Raw genomic sequence first — 19,816 nt, forward strand, 5'->3', positions numbered from 1 at the left:
TCACAATTTCAACACCTTCTCATGTCTTTTACTCAGCAAGATTGATTGAAAAGATTTTAGGGTCATCAAAATGCTATCAACATATGTAAAACAGCCTATTTTTCAACATTATATTGTTATTCATATAATATGCCTATGTTATGTTCTAAAATGTCTCACCATTCCAAACAGGCTGGAAACACACAGTAAACAGAAAGATACACACTACTGTTATCTCAAGTTTGAAACAGTACTAATCATATATTATTGAAATATATTTTAAACTCACCCTTACAAGCTATAAAATAAATTTCAAAGTAAGTGAAATATTTTTATTCTTGCCAACATTTTGCCTTTATAAAAAGCGTGTTACATGCTTATGGTACAGTGACAGTATCAGAGCAAAGGTTTATGCATATTAGTCTTCAGTTGAAACTAAAAAGAAGCTGAATTGAATAAAAGACTTACAGATCAATGTTCACACTCAAAACAATGTTTCAGAAAGTTAAACTACCCAAAACAGAATGTAAAAATACCACTTAACCTTAAGTAGCTTTTCACCAGGCACTACTGATAATGGTCAAAGTCATTCCTTTGACACTGAATGATATTCTAAATAATAGTATCACTTTTATTTCCATTTTATTTAGGGATCCTGAATTAAACCATAAAATTCAAAAGTTGATTTTTTTGAGTGTTCATTTGCTATTCCATTAACCATTTCTAGTATCAGATTATATATTTTTAAAAAATGTGGTTAAGTATAATATTGCATGTATTTATGTGTATAAATTTAATTTATTTTTCTTCAACAAGTATATCTCAACATATCATGCATATATTTATCATTTCATACATTTTAAAGTCCATAAATCATTACTAAACCAAAAAATACCAAACCCAGTGCCATCGAGTTGATTCCAACTCATAGCGACCCTATAGGACAGAGTAGAACTGCCCCACAGAGTTTTCAAGAAGCACCTGGCGGATTCAAACTGCTGACCCTTTGGTTAGCTGCTGTAGCACTTAACCACTACACCACCAAGGTGTTCAAATCATTACTAGAAGCTGAAAAGTCAAGTTTACCCACAATTGTACCACATTATTAAGAAACTATTTTTCATTTTTCAGTATTCTAATCCAGTGGGTCTGGGTAGGAATCCAGTCCTAATTCATTTGCATATATAACTTTTATATTAGTTGTCAATGTTATATATACACAATTTTGATTTTTTTTATCCACTTGAAAGCATTTTCATAATTTTATAATTATCACCTTTAATGGCTGTATACAAAACCAAACCAAACCCATGCTGTCGAGTAGATTCCAACTCATAGCGACCCTATAGGACAGAGTAGAACTGCCCCATAGAATTTGCAAGGAGCGCCTAGCAGATTCAAACTGCCGACCCTTTGGTTAGCAGCTGCAGCACTTAACCACTACGCCACCTGGGTTTCCTTAATGGTTGTACAGATCATCAGTATTATACGCTGTAATTACCAATCTATTCTACCATCGGGATTTGTTCAAAGGGATAAGTGCAGCTTGGTATAGCCATTTAACAGAACACAGTAACTATGGTAGCTGTGAAGACTGCATGACCACAAAAAAAATACTTTTAAGTCGATGAATCAAATAAAAAAAAACTATCACTATTAAAATTACAACTAAGCAAAAAGTATGTATGCCTATTACAAGGGCTAGAAAGGAATACAGAAAAATAAAAACTGATTTTCGGGGTAGAAAATTTCTTTTTCTTTTTTTTTTTTTGACTGCTATTAATGTTATCATGATGTCTGCCTGGAAAAAAACAGGCATTCAATAAATATTTATTGAAGAACAGAATAATATGATTAAAGAAAAACTCACTATCCTTAGACCTTGATTTCATGTGTATGTGTGTGTGTGAGAGAGAGAGAGAAATCAACACTATTATATTGAAAAATTAACTTATTTCTAAAGTATTTTAGAGTCTTTTGTTGAACAACTCTCGCTTTAAAAGCAGGCAAAACAGACATTTATCTCCAAGATGTGACCAGGACAGCCACCACCAGACATTATCCTCCTCAAGCCATGGAGGATGACTGAAGAGCTCTCTTTAGAGATTCTGTTCTTTTTGTTGCTAGGTGCCATTGAGTCGTTTCTGACTCATAGCGACCCCATGTACATCAGAAAGAAACACTGCCCCACCCTGTCCCATCCTCATAGTCATTATGCTTGAGCTCATTGTGGCAGCCTCTGTGTCAGTCCATCCCTCAACGAGATGGATCTGTTCTTAGGTTTAAAAATTAAAATGAGAATTTCCTTGGGATTGGTAGTATTTTAGGTTTTCTCACTCACTTATGCATTCTAATGACTGAGTTTATTATTAGATCTTTTCTTGAAAGTTACTTTATTCCTTTCTTCATTCTTTCTTAAAGTTCCATAAGATACTTGGGAGAGCAATGAAGATAAGCTTTCCAACTTGCCCTAGGCCAGCTTTTTACTGAGTATTAAACTACAGAAGTATTTTTATTAAAAAAATCATAAATAGAGAGTATATACAGAAAACGTTTATCTTGACTTTTAAGGAATTACAACAGAAAAAAAGTGGCTAGATCATAGCTGGTTCTTCAATGTCAAATGTTACCCTTTGATAAAGATAAGGGAATTGATCAATTTAAATCTACCTCTTGCAACATCAAATCTGTATATTGTAAAGTGTGACATATTGAAGAGATTCAAGGAATTCATGGATAAAATAACAGGAAAAAATTAGTGTTTGTAAAATAAAGACATACCTATCTTTCATTAATTGATAGAGGTTTTCTTTCATATATTCAAATACAAAATAAAGATGGTCATTTTCTCTAATAACTTCTTTCAGTTTAATCACATTTGCATGATTAAGTTTCTTCAGAGACTGCAATACAGCAAATAAGTATTAAAATTCTTAAAGCAAGGTTACAGAAGTTATTAAAATCTATAATTACCTTAGGTAGAGTTCTAGTTCTTCTGGATTTGTTAATAAGTTTACAACATTTTAATATCTACATAATTAAAAATATCTTAGAATATCTAATTGTTTTATTTTTTAACTTTTTAAATAATTTTATTTTTGTTGCTGTTGAGAATAATCACAGTAAAAACACACACGTGACTCCAGAAAATGAGGAGTTGGTGAGCATTTGAAATTCAGTTTTACATTCTTCCCCCTTTTGATCAGGATTCATCTATGGAATCTTTGAATCAAAATGTTCAGTAATGGTAGCCAGGCACCATCTAGTTCTTTGGGTCTCATGGCAAAGGAAGCAGTTATTCATGGAGGCAATTAGCCACACATTCCATTTCCTCCTATTGCTGACACCCCTTCCTCCTCTGTTGCTCCAGGTGAAAAAAGACCAATTGTGCCTTGGATGGCTGCTGGCAAACTTTTAAGACCCCAGACACTATGCAATGAACTAGGAGGTAGAACAGAAACACTAAAAATGTTATTAGGCCAATTAACTGGCATGTCCCATGAAACCATGACCCTAAACCTCCAAACCAAACACCATGAGGCGTTCAGTTGTATGTAGTAGGCTCAGCAGGTACTGGTTTGTTTGATTGTTTTTTGTATTTTTTTGTCATTGTTGATATAACACACAACTTTTGCCAGTTCAACTTGTAATTGTTTTAAATAATGCATGTAACTACAAAAATAAACCAAGTCAATCATAAAAAAAAAAAGAGCTATTAAATATTTCAATCACTTTTATCTATTAAGTAGATCTAATATTTTTCTGTCTTTTTTAGTTTATGCTAAAGCCTCCAAAAATTTATCCAAGTCATACAGCATAAAATGCAAGTAAATGGCATGTAGCCATTTATAAGTAAATACCCTGGTGGTTTTTTGGGACCCTGGTAGTGCAGTGGTTAAGCACTCAGCTGCCAACTGAAAGGTCAGTGGTTCAAACCCACCAGCTGCTTTGTGGAAGAAAGATGTGGCAATCTGTTTCCTAAAGATTACAGCCTTGGAAACCTTATACGGCAGTTCTACTGTGTCATACAGGAATCAACTCGATGGTATACAACAACAATTTTAAAAAGTTATTTTTCCTTTGATAACATGATGCCATTTTGAAAGTGAGAGTGTACTTTCAAATATGAATGTAGTTTTTTGTTCTCCACTGACAGTAGAACCAGAAGAAATAAGCTAAAATCATTTTAGAAAGATAAAGGAAAAACATAAGAAATGTAATTATCTTTGGAATGCTGCCCCGAGGGAACAAAATAACCTCCTTGGCTGCTGTCCTCTGAAATGAGATCGTCGTGAGGTAGACGGTACAGTTAAGACCTTCTTGGGTTCTTTTCATCTCTAGGATTTTACCTTAACCTCTCTCAAGTTCATACATTCATCCCAGGAGTAGAACTTTCTCTTCATCCTGAAACAAATAAAGAAAAGTTGAGGGTACACAGACTGAGGATTCGAAGACATGAATTCCACCGTTGGCTTTCTTACTCTGTTGTCACTTCACTTTGGGCAAGATAGGACATCTCTATTTCTTTTTCCTTAAAAGGAAACCCTCTGTTCTAAGTATCTCCAGGTTACTTGGTAAAGGCTCACGCCTAGGAGTTATCTGAAATTCTGTTTTAACACAAAGGTGAAAGAATCACTATTAATCTTCCTTTCTGGGTGAGTTCTTACATTTCTGTAACCGGTTTAATTGAGCTTTTCCAAGCCCCTTCTAAATTTCCTCTTTCTGGTACCTGAAAGCTAAATATGAAACATTATTCTTTAGATGGGATTGGGTGAAGAAATCACAAATTTTGACAGCAAATTTATTAGAATGATTTGATCTGACAATTTCTATATCATTACCTCCGCTTTAAATAAGAGGTCCACAGAGTTAAGTGATTTGTCAGAAAAACACAGAAGTAACCAAACTTCAGCTATTAGCTTTCCTGAATTTTGTTCTTTACTTCCCCTTTTCCATCCAATGGTGGTTACCACTACAGATAAATATATCAAAAGAGTATTTAGCATAATAAAGCAATTCCGTGAAATATATCATAGATAACTCATTGCAGTTGAGTCGATTCCAACTCATAGGGACCCTAAAGGACAGAGTAGGACTGTTCTATAGGGTTTCCAAGGTTATAATCTATATAGAAGCAGATTGCCACATCTTTCTCCCATGGAGCAGGTGGTGGGTTCGAACCATCAACCTTTTGGTTAGCAGCCAAGTGCTTAACCATTGTGCCACCAGGGATCCTATACCACAGATAGAAGTTGTATTTTTATATGAATGGATTCCTAGTCATCATAGGAAATGAGAGACAAGAAAAAACAAGAGGTGTGTTTTTAAAAATATTTCTGCAGGTGTGGAATTACAAAGCTGGATTATGGAAAATAAAAAACAAATATGCCCTACTGTTTTCATTTAGCATTATAATCTCTTTTGGAGATGTTCTAAAGGGTTCTCAGAAAGCTTAAAGTTACCTTTATTAATCAGAATAATTCCTGTTGTCCAGAGCCTCTGTAAAAGTTTAATACACAGCTATGGAAATAAATAAATTGGCAGCATAACCTGGTGGTCTCAAGTGTGGGCTGCTGGTATTCAAATCCTTGCTCTGCCATACACTAACTGTATGACTGTGGGCCAGTTTCCTAAAGACCTCTTCAGTGCCTCAAATTTCTTAACTATTAAGTAGAAACTACTCACTGCATAAGAAAAGTTCATTGTAAACTGCTTAGTTCAGCACTCAATAAGTATTAGATATTCTTATTTTTACCAATATCTACAATAGACCATAATAAGACATGAAGGCTATCATTGTTATCATGTCTAAAATATGACATGTGAGCCAGAATTTCACTATAGTCATTCAGGGTCTAGACATTCATGAAGGAGCTTGATGAAACTGAGGGCTGTCAAAAGAGACTTTACAGTGCTGTAGATTTATAAATTCTCTTGCTAAAATGCAAGCGGTAAATCTAGCATAATGACCCATTTAAAGTCAAATAGAATAAACTCAAATAAAGCAATAAAGAAAATAATTTAATAAAATGATCACATTCATCCAAAATTGCATGTATAATCTGCTATGATTCTTAAACATTTCAGAATTTTAAAAATTCAACCTTTTGGAAGCCAGATAAAAACATATTCAAGTTACTTTTCACAATTTAGTAGTAATTGAAACTTTTATTCTACTCGCAAAATCTCTGCTAGCTTCGTCCACATTTACCAATATGCTGCTTTCTTCCCTACAATCACTACTTCTCAGCAACTCCTCTCTAAGGTAAGGCAGCTATTCGTAACAAATACAGAAGTTTCCTTACAAAACAATGATCCCAATGGCAATCCAATTCCTTAGGATAGCTAAGACAAGGCATTCCCTGTCATCTTCTTTTTCGTTTATTCATTCAACCAACACCTACCACGTGCCAGGGCAAAGAGCACAGCAGATACCGTTACCATGATACCATTTAATAGAGGGCACAGTCTTTAAGCCAGTGAACACAAAACACATATACAAGTTAGTTGTAAGGATCATGAAATAGAATAACAAGGAGGTCTCTTACAGGTTTAATGACCAGGGAAGGTCTCTTTGATAAGGAAATAGGAGATGAGTGAGACAAAGAAGCTTTTGACAGACAGCTATAACATGTGTGTAGGTCCTGAGGCTAGAAAAAGCTGGCTGGCTGTAGGAAATAAAAGGCCATTCCAGGCCCATCCTTATTCTTTAATGCTTGAGCTAGTTTCCATGGCTATTCCCAACTACTCAATATTATCTTAGGGAAATGACAGAGCTATTACTAGACTTCTCTTCCTACGCTACCGTAGCATTTAACACCTCTTAATACACTATAAAAAAGGCCAGACCTCTTGCCCTCGAGTTGGTTCTGACTCTGCTCAACCCTACAGGACAGAGCAGAACTGCCCCCAAAGGGTTTCCAAGGAGCAGATAGTGAATTCGAACTGCCAACCTTTTGGTTAGCAGCCAAGCTGTGAACTACTGTGCCGCCAGGGCTCCTAATGTACTATATAACATACTTATTTAGTCTTCCCCCCACCCCCAAATGTAAGCTTTTCAACCAAACTTGTTGCTCTCCAGTCTATTCTGACTTATAACGACCCTAAAGGACAGAGAAGAACTGCCCTATAAGGTTTCTGAGGCTGTAATCTGTACTGACACAGGCTACCACATCTTTCTCCCGTTGAGTGGCAGGTAGGTTTGAACCATCAATTTCTCAGCAGCTGAGCACTTTAACCACTGTGCCAATGCCAAGATCACTCGTCAGCACACAGATGCCCAATAAACCCTTTTAAATGAACAGAGATATTTCTGTACTGACATGTGGGCTCATAAGGAACTGTTCCACAGACAAGAGGCCGGACATCTTAATAGTTGCTAATGAGAAGATGAGGGAATCTTACTACCATCTTCCAGCGAGAATTTTATGTTATACCTTTCTTTGAGATGGCCACAGGCAACACAAGGTTTCTTACCAGTGACCTAAATAAAATCTTCCAAAGGATGTTTTCAAAAAGGTATTTTATTTTGTTACTTACAGTGTTCTTCCAACTTCTAAACCCTCACCCTCCACCTCATCCTAACCAATTCTGACAGCATTTCTAGCCTGTTTAAAAAGCCTTTCCCACCACACTCTGAGTTAAGTACAAACTTTCTTCCTCGTGTTCACAACCCCACATTGTAACACTCTGCCCATTATCCACCAGCTGCCAGGCCACACAGTAATTTGCTGGCCATCTCAGTACTGTGCTAGCTCTCAGCCTCTTCTCCATCTCACTCCCCAACAGGGTTTTTTTTTTTTTTTTTTTTAATTTGAAAATGTACACAGCAAAAGATACACCAACTCAACTGTTTCCACATATATGTACAATTCAGCAACATTGATTACATTCTTTGGGTTGTGTAACCACTCTCACCCTCCCTTTCTGAGTTATTCCTCCCCTATTAACATAAAAGGAAATGCCGGTGGTGTAGTGGTTAAGAGCTACGGCTGCTAACCAAAAGGTTGGCAGTTCAAATCCACTAGCCGCAAACTGGAAACCCTATGGGGCAATTCTACTCTGTCTTGTGGGGTTGCTATGAGTCGGAATCAACTCCACAGCAATAGGTATTAACATAAACTCACTGGCCCTTCAGGTCCCAATATGTTTCCTTAATTCTTCTCTTTAAGAGCTTTCAGAATGAAATATACCTTCTTCTAGATGACATAATCTTGCTTCATGGGACATGTTTACTGCCCACTTTGAAGATTAGGCATAGGCAGCCCTTCTCCATCTGCTACAATGAATTTATTCAGCATGAATTTTGGGGGTGAGGGGGAAGGCACGGATGGACTGGATGTGTTACACAGAATGTTATATCTAGAATATTTATGGACTAAATTTGGAGTACCTAAAATTTTATACCACCATGGATAAGATGATGGTCCTGATACGTGGGGTTTTTTTTTTTTTTTTTTAATTGTACTTTAGGTGAAGGTTTACAGAACAAACTAGTTTCTCATTAAACAGTATACATATTGTTTTATGACACTGGTTAACAACCCCACGACATGTCAAGTCTCCCTTCTCAAACTTGGGTTTCCTATTTCCAGCTTTCCTGTCCCCTCCTGCCTTCTAGTCCTTGCCCATGGGCTGTTGTGCCCCTTTAGTCTCATTTTGTTTTATGGGCCTGTCTAGTCTTTGGGTGAAGGGTGAACCTCAGGAGTGACTTCATTACTGAGCTAAAAGGGTGTCCGGGGGCCATACTCTCGGGGATTCTCCAGTCTCTGTCAGGCCAGTAAGTCTGGTCTTTTTTTGTGAGTTAGAATTTTGTTATGTGGGTTGTTTTGACAATAAATATGGCTGAAGTGAGAATGCAGAAGGGGCCTAATATTTGTAATTTTCAGGTATAGTTTACTCTTGCATCAGGCTTAAGAGAAATGGCATTGCCTCCTTGTATGATGCTTGTAGGCAACATAAAGGTCAACAAACTCTCCTAAGAGTCCCAGAAATGTAAGAAGTAGTGACTATAGCTAACATTCCTGTTGATAATCCTGCCTGGCTTCACAGTTCCTTAACTCCAATGAGATATTCACCTGTATTTTACCATAGTCCCTCACAAACACCTTGTTATGCTAAGGAATGGTCCTGCTCTCCAAGATCCCAAACTTTAGAACTACAGACTCTGACCATAACCTTCTATCCTTTACCATTATGACCACTGAACTCTCTATATACATCCACCTGTTTAACTCCTTGCCATCCCTACAATAGTGTGCTTAGCTTCATTTGTCTCCTCATCCAGCTTGGGTCCTATGACCAGCCTTTTCACCACTATACTCTCAAGAGTGTACACATAATCCAAACACTCCCCCACCCAACATCCTACCACACCTGCCTTGCCATCCTCCAGGTTGTTTTCTGTACAGCTTAGTGAAGGTGGGAAGAAGAAGTCATACACCATATTTTTATGCAAATAACACAAGCATTATACATTTTTTGCCAACTGTGCAACTCCCTCACGCAGTATTTTCCTAGGTGTGTTATGCACGTTATATGCGTAGGCTCATTTTTTTACGTGGTGTGTTATTTGCAAAAAATAGGGTAAATGCCCCAGGTAGCTCAACTTGCATATTCATTCCATGTAAACTCAGGTGGACTCTTACTGATACTTAACAATTCTTCTCTGACTTTCTCTGCAACTCTTGAGCACATTCTCCACAATTATTCAAGGCTAAATGCCTTGACTGCCCCATCTCCCACTATCCTTGCCCCACTGCAATCTGGCTCATCTCTTCTACTATTTCCCCGTGACAGGCTCTCACCACAGCCACCAATTATGTCATATTCCCTAAGTACAAGGAACATCATGGTAGTTATTATTACTGTTCAGTTGCCAGAAGGCTGTTTTCTGCCCCTCTTCTTTTTGCCTCCTCAGATACAGGCCGGAAGAGTAGACACTTTCTCAGCCTCCCAGGAGGCTATGTGACCCAGATCTAGTCAGTAAGATGTAAGTGGAAGTCACTTACAGGCTTCTGGGAAAGATACTTTATTACCTAATACTAAAGATATTAATCTCCCTTCTTCCCTCCTTGAACATGGATGTAATGCCTGGAAGTAATCCAATATGATCATTAGGCAGTATCTTCATCAACTAGTGGTGCTATAACAGAAATACCACAGGTGGGTGGCTTTAACTGAAATTTATTTTCTCACAGTTTAGGAGGCTAGAAGTCTGAATTTATGGCGCCAGCTCTAGGGGAAGGCTTTCTCTCCCTGTCGGCTCAGAGGATAGTCCTTGTCTCTTTGAGCTTTTGCTCCTGGACAATTTTCATGTAGCTCAGCATCTCTCTTCCCCAATCTCTGCTCTGCTCTCATTTAATCTGCTCTTTTATATTTCAAAAGAGATTGACTCAAGATACACAATACACTAATCCTGCCTCATTAATATAGCAAAGACAACCCATTCTGAAATGGGATTATAACCACAAGCATAAAGGGTAAGATTTATAACATAAATTTTGGGGGGACATAATTCAATCTAGCCACCAGCTCTGCAGCTTAGCTGGCTAAAGCGCTTGTCTTGTAAATAGGAGATCCTGGATTCGAATCCCAGCAGGGCCTTTTTCTCCAGTTTTAAATTGGTCCTTTGATTTATGGAGTCCTGGTCGTGCAGTGGTTAAGAGCTTGGCTGCTAACCAAAAGGTTGGCAGTTCGAATCCACCAGCCATTCCTTGAAACCCTGTGGGGCAGTTCTGCTCTGTCCAATGAGTCTGAATCGACTCGACGGCAATGGGTTTAGGTTTTTTTTGAAATCCAATCCGTAACAGGTGACATGTTTAAGGATTACAAAAAAAAAATGCTAACAGCTCAGTTTGGAGAAGCAGATAGAAAAGACTAAATTCCCTGAGTACACTGCTGAGTCACTGAAAAGAGCCCTGAGCTATCAATCTCTAGGTTTCTTGATATGTGAGAAGAATAAACTCCTATTTATTGAAGCCATTGGTTCTGTTACTTCTATTAATTTATGTATTTGCATCAAGAAGCATTCCTAACTAACCCAGATGCTTTTCAGTCATTGGTTTTCACTTGTCTTCCAGCTGAACCCCCTTCCTTCTTTAGGTCTTTTCCTTGAGTTCAGATATTTTCCACACGCTCCTGGTGCCCCTCTTATTTTTCTGGTGGCTCCTTCTCAGTCTTGTTTATAAGACCCTATTCCAGGGATTGTCCTTTTTATGCAGGGGTTTCCCAATGTTCTATATGAGGATCTCTTTTCTTCTCCTATACCCAGCTTCTATTACCACCTATGGATTAACAATTCCTAAATTGCCAGCCTGGCCCTTTGTTTTGAGTTTTAAATGCAAACATCCAGTTGCCCGTGGGACATGGATATTTGGATGTCTCACAGGCATCTTTAAGGCCAAAAAACCCAAAACCAAACCCATTGCTGTTGAGTCGATCCTGACTCATAGCAACCCTATAGGACAGAGTAGAACTGCCCCCACAGGGTGTCTAAGGAGCTCCTGGTGAATTTGAACTGCTGACCTTCTGGTTAGCAGCCATAGCTCTTAACCACTACGCCACCAGGGTTTCCATTCATTATGTCCAAAATTGAGCTCAGGACCTTTCTCCCTAAACCTGTGACTCTCCCTTCCCTGTCACAATCAACGGTACCACCACTGCCCATTTAAGCCAGAATCCCAGGACTTACCCTGGACTCATCCTCATTTTCACTTCCTGCCCTCACGCCCGGCACCAGTTCCTATGCAGCCTACCTCCTAAATGTCCCCTTCGATCCCTGCACTTATGTCCGTCCCCAGTGCTATTTCCTTAGATCAGGTTACCACCACCCCAACCGAGATTACTACACCAAGCTCCTAACTGGTCACTCTGCGTCCACTCTTGACCTCTTCAATCAAGTCTCCACTCTTTTGTCAAAGGGACCATTCTAAAACAATATTTGACCACATCAACTCTCCTGCTTAAAATCTTTAACTAGAACTACCCAGTTAAGCCTCTCCTAAATTCCTGGTCCACAGAAACGATGTGAGCTAATAAATGATTGCTCTTGTTTTATGTCCCTAAGTTTTGGGGTAATTGTTATGCAGCAATAGATAATACAGTAGATTTTTAAAAATATAATTATATTTAATTTGCAAGCCCAGGAAAATAGCATATGCCAATGAGAATTCAGTTTGACATTATGAATACCATCTGGTTTGAGGTCTATTGTTTTAAAGAAATAGCAAGGTCTGTTCTGTACTCTGAAAGCTCAAATTTAAATTCTAAAAATACTCCAATCCAAACACTACCTTCAATTCTAGCCCAAATTTATTTTGTATGAAAAGCAGGGTACTTATAATTTTTGGTTTATCAATACAGCTGGACAAGCCGAAACACTAAAATAATACCCAGGGGATGAGCAGAATTCCTTGTTGGCAATGTTTTCTCCACATCAGCCAAGCTAGCATCTCTGGGCTTGTATACATTCACAAGCAGGCAAAGGAAAATAAAGTGTTTCAAAGGTCAACGTTGCTGTGTTGCACACAGTACCTTTTGATGGCCACCAGCTCCCCGGACTCGTTGCTCTTGCCCATAAGCACACTCCCATAGGTGCCATCCCCCAACTGTCTCATGGTTGTGTATCGGTTCATCTTGGAAAATAATGTAGCAGAAATGATTGACTGAAATGATTTCCTTATTGAACAGGAATTTAAATGTTTCTTTATTTTTATTCTTTTTTGTCCTCAGGTTGTCGTTGTTAGGCTGGTGACGGGTTTGTCATCATTAAATACAGACTCTTCTCCAAGATTATATAGGTTCATGAGATATAATAATGAATCTGGCAAGGAAACAGTGCTTCCATTCTTATGAACACCCTGTAAAAAAGCAAAACAAGGATAAAGTGAATTTTCATTAAAGAATCTCCTTAAGAAATTTACTGGCAACCTAGCGAGCAGGGGAAAATTATAAATAATATCAACACCAGTGTGTTAAACTTTTGCCGGTTAATCACCTGTGCTATGTGGAATGAAATTTATACAGAATAGGCTCTTTTCTAATATGTTTATTTTATTGTTGTTGAGAACATACACAGCAAAACATACACCAGTTCAACAGTTTCTACGTGTACCATTTCGTGACACTGATTACATTCTTTGAGTTGTGTAAACATTCTCATCCTCCTTTTCTGAGTTGTCTCTCTCCCATTAACACAGATTCACTGCCTCCTAAGCTTCCTATGTAATCTTTCAAGTTGCTGTTATCAGTTTGATCCCATATAGATGATTCTTTAAAAAGCATAATGTTCAAGGCAGACCTTTTTTTGCTACTTAAGCTAAGCTATAGCTTGGTTTTAAGAAGACTTCAGGGAATATTTCTGGTTTAAGGTTTAAAGATTATCTCAGGGCAACGGTTTCAGGGGCTGTTCTAACCTTCATGGCTCTAGGAAGCTTGGTGTCCATGAGAATGTGAAATTCTGTTCTGCATGTCCCTCCTTTTGATCAGGATTTTTTTTATGGAATCTTTGATCAAAATGTTCAGTAGTGGTAGCCAGGCACCATCCAGTTCTTCTGGTCTCATGGCAAAGGAGGCAGTTGTTTGTGGAGGCAATCAGCCACACATTCCATTTCCTCCTCCCATTCCTGACTCTCCTTCTTCCTCTGTTGTTCGAGGCATATAGAGACCAATTGTTGTGCCCTGGATGGCTATAACACTCTTAATACTCACAAAATGAGTAAATGCTTTATTTACATGGTACTGTGCTACTTACGAACATTCAATAAATACGACTTACTGATTTGTATGATTGTCTATTGACTACAATCTATATTATTCCAAATCAGACACTGGAAATCTGACAACAATACTCAATCCATTCTTGGAATCAATTTTTACATCATATTTAATTTAAAATTGTATTCTTTGTAAGTTCCCTGTAGAATACAAGTACTCCAATTAGGTTAAGTACAAAGCAAACTTTTGTTTTATATGAAGAGAACGTTTTATAAAAGAATTTCGTATTCTAATAATACGTGATTTTATTTTACATCAAACTAAGAAAACCCTATCACATACTAGTTAGGAATTAGTGTCACACTAGATTGAGACACAGAAATAAGAACGTAAAACACACACACGCTCTTATAATTAACAGAAAAACCCACTGCCATCAAGTCTGCTCCAACTAATGGCAACCTCTTGTGTTTCGGAGTAGAACTGCTCCACAGGGTTTTCAATGGCTGTGGCCTTTCGGAAGTAGGTCACCAGGCCTTTCTTCCGAAGCTCTTCTGGGTGGATTTGAACTACCAACCTTTCAGTTAGCAGCTCAGCACATAATCACTTGCGCCACCCAGGAACTCCTAATTTAAAAAAGGGAGGTAAAAAAACCAAACCAAAATAAAAGCTTAATAAAATAGCTACTTTCATATCATTTCTTTATCATCACAAGTACTTTTTTTTTTTTTTTTTAACCAGTTGCAGTAGAGTTGATCTTGATTCGTGGCAAACCCACGTGTGTCAGAATAGAACTGTGCTCCACACAGATTTCAATGGCTGATTTTTCAGAAGTAGATCGCCAGGCCTTTCTTCTAGGGCACCTTTGGGTGGACTCAAAACTCTAACCTTTCAGTTAGTAGCCAAGTGTGTTAACTATCTGCACCACCCAGGGACGTCTATCACAATTACTTTTTGCCCTACTGGCACACTTACGAGTGATGCTAAGACATCAAGGGCCAGGTAAAAGAGTGGTCCATGTCACCCTGTGGTACTGTCTCTCAGTGCTCCCCAAGTCCTCTGACAGAGTGGGCTCTGTGGGGCTAAATGTGGCAGTGGAAGGCAGGCAAAACAAAGCACTGGTTAGCTTCCACCCCAGTCATAGTCTAACAGTGTCCTCCGACTGTGCTATTTTAGTTCTGCATTTTAATCAACTGTTTCTCATGGCATATCTACTTAGCATTTTTATTTTCATTTTAAAAATCTCTATCATCCTATGATGAGGCTTTATGCTTTGATGCAGATGGTAACAGATGTTTGGCCCCAGTAAAATATAATTTGCCTTAAATGCTTTTTATAATTTAAAGCTTCAATTATATTACTTTTCTCTCACTATCAAGCCAAACCAAACCCGTTGCCGTCAAGTCGATTCTGACTCATAGCAACCCTATAGGACAGAGTAGAACTGCCCCATTGGGTTTTCAAGGAGTGACTGGTGGATTCGAACAGCCCACCTTTTGGTTAGCAGCTGAGTTCTTAACCACTGTACCACCAGGGCTCCTTCTCTCACTGCAGCAGTACTTAATTTCCACAAAATGGTAGAAATTGCTTCTCTATTATATGCAGAAATTTAGGACCAACAAGGATATGTTGTAGCTATCAAAGCACCTAGGGCTTCCCAAAACAGAAAGAAACAAAAACGTGCAGAGAAGTACAGTAAAACTACTTGTTTTTTATATATAGGAATGTATTTGTTCACAGGAAACTCTGGAAGAATCTTGTAGGTCTTTTAAAAAACAACAACAACAAAAAAAAAAACCCAAATTTATTGCTCTCAAGTTGATTCCAACTCACAGCGACCCTACAGGACAGAGCAGAACTGCCCCATAGGGTTTTAGTGCCTGGTGAATTTGAACTGCCGACCTTTTGGTTAGCAGCCATAGCATTTAACCATTACACCGCCAGGGTTTCCAAATAACAAAAAGTGGGCATTATCATTTATCTTACTTCATATAATTACTCCTTCAAAGGCACATGTGAAATGATTTAGGTTATGCTAACTTTGTGGTGGGAACCTTAAAAAGGAGATCAAGACAGTAGATCCCACTTCTATCTAGGGGTTTCTTTTTCTCAGCTTAAGTCTAAGCCAATGGCCTTAACAGATGCCAGCAAATGGCTCCCCATTTGTCTGGAAATGAATAGTTCTTTTGTAGATGTTCTTTAAGTCATACATAGACACTGGTCCTAAATATTAAGGTATTAATATAGGAAAATGCAGCAGAGCAAAACAAAACCCAAGTAACTGTAATATAATCATGATCTTCAAATAGTTTAACAGAACTATTAGGTCCCTGGATGGTGTAAATGGTTTGCTTGACTGCTAACCTAAAGGTTGGCAGTTCAAACCCACCCAGCGGTGCCACAGAAAAAAGGCCTGGCAATCTGCTTCCATAAAGATCACAGCCAAGAAAGCCCTAGGTAGTTCTAGCCTGTATATATATAAGTATAGATGTGTACAAAAAGAGCCCTGGTGGCGTAATGGTTAAAGCACTGGACTGCTAACCGAAAGGTCAGTGGTTTGAAACCACCAGTGGCTCCATGGGAGAAAGGTGTGGCAGTCTGCTTCCACAGAGATTTACAGCCTTGGAAACCCTATGGGGTAGCTATGAGTCGGAATCAACTCCATGGCAGTGGGTTTACATATATCCTGAGTTGGAATCAACTTGATGGCTGAGGGTTTAGGTTTTTTTTTTGTTTGTTTTGGGGAGGGGATGTTTAAGAACTCTATTGGAATTTTCTACAATATTTATTGACTTTTATATTCTGATTTAAATAAGACATTTATTTAACTACTTGCCAACAAGTCAGCTCTGACTCTTGGTGACCCCATGCGTCAGAGTACAACTATACTCTATAGGGTTTTCAATAGCTCAGTTTTTGGAAATAGATCTCCAGGCCTTTCTTCTGAAGTGCTTCTGGGTGGACTGGAACCTCTCACATCTCGGCCTGCACCACCCAGGGACATTTATTTAGAGGCTCAACTATAGACTTAACATTAAATAAACACCTTTATAATTGTTCTCCCATTCTAATTTTCTTATTTTTTATCTAAGTGCACAATAACTGTTTATTAAGTGCATAATTACTGTAAACTTGAGCTTTAGTCTGACAACTCCTTCCCACTAATCAGGGATTTAGATAGGAATAAAGAAGATTAACACAGAGGGCAAATGGAGGGTAAAGTTTGTGTCTGCCAGTCACTGAACAAATAACATTTTAGATGTCTTCAACTTGTCTTTGTAGAAAATTCTGTAATGATATCATTCTAAGGGTGTCATTAACGTCTATAAAATACGGTAATAAACGTTTTAGACATCGTTAAGTCTTTTAAAAACCAAAACAAAAAAGATTTCAAAACTAAACAAATCATATTATTTACAGAAATTAAAAAGAGGCGCTATTAAAATGAGAAAAGAGATTTTAATAAATAGCACAGTACTCTGTGACAATATTGACGAATTATTTTAAAACAAAACAAAAACCAACCCCACGAAGAGATAAGCATTCCTACCCTAAGCCGGCTTTGTATAGGCAGTACAGGGCAGCCTGCCGGAGAACTCTTCCTTCCCCATCACGGCCGCCAGGGCTTGGGATGGGGAGATAAAGGAAGGCCAAAAGCCTGGAAAGTTACTTTTGCCTACATCACTATTTTGCCTTAATGGGTTGTTTTCTGATTAAACTAAATCGGAGAATTCCTGGTTCCTTCTATGAGAATTCTGTTATCATTAGATAGATTTTAAAATAGCAGTATCTAGACAATCAAAACTTTTTCCTTTTGGAATTGAGATTACCAAAATAAACAAAAAACCAAACCCGTTGCTTTCCTGTCACAGCGACCCTATATAGGACAGAGTAGAACTGCCCCAAAGGGTTTCCAAGGCTATAAATCTTGACGGAAGAACACTGCCACACCTTCCTCTCCGGAGCGGCTGTGGGTTCGAACCGCCCACTTCTCCGTTAGCAGCCCAGCGCTTAACTACTGTGCCACCAGCGCTCCTTGTAATTGAGGTTACTGACCATTAAACACCAGTTTTATTGCTTCCCCTAGCGTCCCAAGAGTTGATTGTGACCCCGTTAGTAAATTAAAACGACTTATTTGCAATAAAGAAACGGTTTTCATTAACATAGACTATTTGATCTTTCTCAACAAACAAGGGCCCATAAAGACTCCGGGGGCCTGTGTCATGCCAGTTTGCGTGGAGGGGTCACCTGGGACCCTGCGTGTCCAGGACCCGGTCAGAGGGGCGCTACGAAGCGCCCCCCAGGGCCACCCCGCGCCGGAACCCCGTTTTTACCTGCTCGTCATTTGAGGTGCAACAACGACGACGGTATTGAACCCAAACTTCTGTTTCTTCCCCCTTTCATTTTATTTTGTAGAACTTCTGAACCCAATTCCCGCGACCCAAACTCGCCCCTCACTCCGAAAGTACTTTCCCCTCCGCCCCAAACAGCAGAAGGGGAAGGAGGGGGATTCGGGGTGGAGGTCGCTCAGACTGACCGAGTCCCCGGTTATCCCGGGCCAACCCCGCGGTCCAGGACGGCGGAGAGCCGTGGTGGGCATAGTCCGGGAGCACCCACCCGCAGCCCGCGCAGGCCGCAGCGCCTCCTCCCACCGCCCCGCCCCTCCCGGGACCCTCCCCCTCCGACTCTCCCCCTACCGGCTTCCGGGCCCCTGCTCTCGCCGGAGATTGGCCTTGGTAGCCGCCGGAGGGACATGCCGGGCCGGCCTCGCAGGACAGGCTCGGGCTGTTGGACGGAGTCTGGCGGGCTCGCAGCCCGCTCGGGATTACCTGACTGCGCCGGCCGCTTACCTCGTTAGCTCCCTTGTGAAGCTCCGGCGTCTTGTGTGTTTCGTCTCCTAGGAAACGGCGGGGCGCGCCAGCGCCCGGGCTGCCTGCCGCTCACACCCCTCCCGGAGGGGCGGGGCCTGGTCGGAAAAGCCCCGCCCCGTCCCGGAACGCCCCGCCTTCCCGAGGGGTGGGCCTTAAAGGGTATACCTGAACTTGTTGAGCTAGGGGTCTCCGTCATTTAGACGTTGGAGTTGGGAGAGGCTGGATGACCTTATTCAGTTCCTTATGGGGAGTTGTTTGCCCTGTTTTGTTTTTGCTCGGATATAGTCTACAAAGTCTTAATTAAATCTGGTTCCCAGACTTGGCAGAAAAAGGAGGAGAAAAGCTTATGTTTGCCGCCTACTTACACTTGTTTAGACGAGACCTCCACCTAACCCACTGGGCGGTTAAAGAAGCTCAGCCATTGACTGGAACCCACCAGCAACTCTGCGGGAGGAAGATGTGGCAGCCTGCTTCCCTGAAGATTTACAGCTTTGGAAACCCTATGAGGCAGTTCTGCTCTGTCCTCTAGGGTCACTCTGAGTTGGAATCAACTAGAAGGCAGTGGGTTTGGTTTGGGTTTTATGTTTGTTTATTCATATTTTGCCTGGGGACAGACAGACTGCTCTTGTATTGCAGTTCCTTATATTGGTCAGTTCCTCAGGTATATATTGTATCCTAAGTTACACTTAAAAGTTTGTTATCATTTATTCATTCAGTACCAGTAACAGTGTTAGATTGCAGTAATTCCAAGGTAAATGAATGAATGCATGTATAAGTGAGCAATAACTGGCCAAGAAGTGAGAGTGCATGGCACATTTGTGTTACTGCAAAAAAGTTTAGATGTATCTGGTGAAAAGTGTCCATGAATCAGAAGCATGAAAAATGAGGCAGTGATACATCCATTTAGCAAGTATCTATTAGGTATTGGTCTGTGGGCTTGGCACTCGGGATAGTGCCAACGTAGACAAAACAGACATGCTCCTGGCCCTCCCAGAGCTTACAGTGAAGTAGGCAGACCAGGTAAAATGAAATCCTTGACAACTTCAATATTCTCTCCATTTATCATGATGTTTACCGGTCTAGTTGTAAGGATTTTTGTTTTCTTTATGTCGAGGTGTAATCCATATCGAAGGCTATAGTTTTTGATCTTCATCAGTAAGTGCTTCAAGTCCTCTCCACTTTCCGCAAGCAAGGTTGTGTCATCTGCATATCGCAAGTTGTTAGTCTTCCTTCAATCCTGATGCCACATA

General features: G+C 39.7%; 1 protein-coding gene across 9 annotated transcripts in view; it reads right to left on the reverse strand.

Moving 5' to 3' along the window:
- Window positions 1-18,636, reverse strand: part of MAK (male germ cell associated kinase) — a 74,570-nt gene extending 55,934 nt beyond the window's left edge. For 5 of the 9 annotated variants that reach the window (XR_007517221.1, XM_049883439.1, XM_049883496.1 and 2 more), the window contains exons 1-4: window positions 18,030-18,330; window positions 12,514-12,839; window positions 4,329-4,383; window positions 2,761-2,882 (exon numbers count right to left, since the gene is read on the reverse strand). Coding sequence is in view for 7 of the 9 variants with exons in the window: in XM_049883439.1 (XP_049739396.1) it covers window positions 2,761-2,882; window positions 4,329-4,383; window positions 12,514-12,614 (278 nt within the window). In the remaining 2 variants the exon portion in view is untranslated. The other 4 variants (XM_049883455.1, XM_049883447.1, XM_049883461.1 and 1 more) reach the window with 4 other exon arrangements.
- Between the last annotated feature and the right edge of the window lie 1,180 nt (window positions 18,637-19,816).

Source organism: Elephas maximus, chromosome 1, assembly GCF_024166365.1.
Source record: "Elephas maximus indicus isolate mEleMax1 chromosome 1, mEleMax1 primary haplotype, whole genome shotgun sequence".
Lineage (NCBI taxonomy): Eukaryota > Metazoa > Chordata > Mammalia > Proboscidea > Elephantidae > Elephas > Elephas maximus.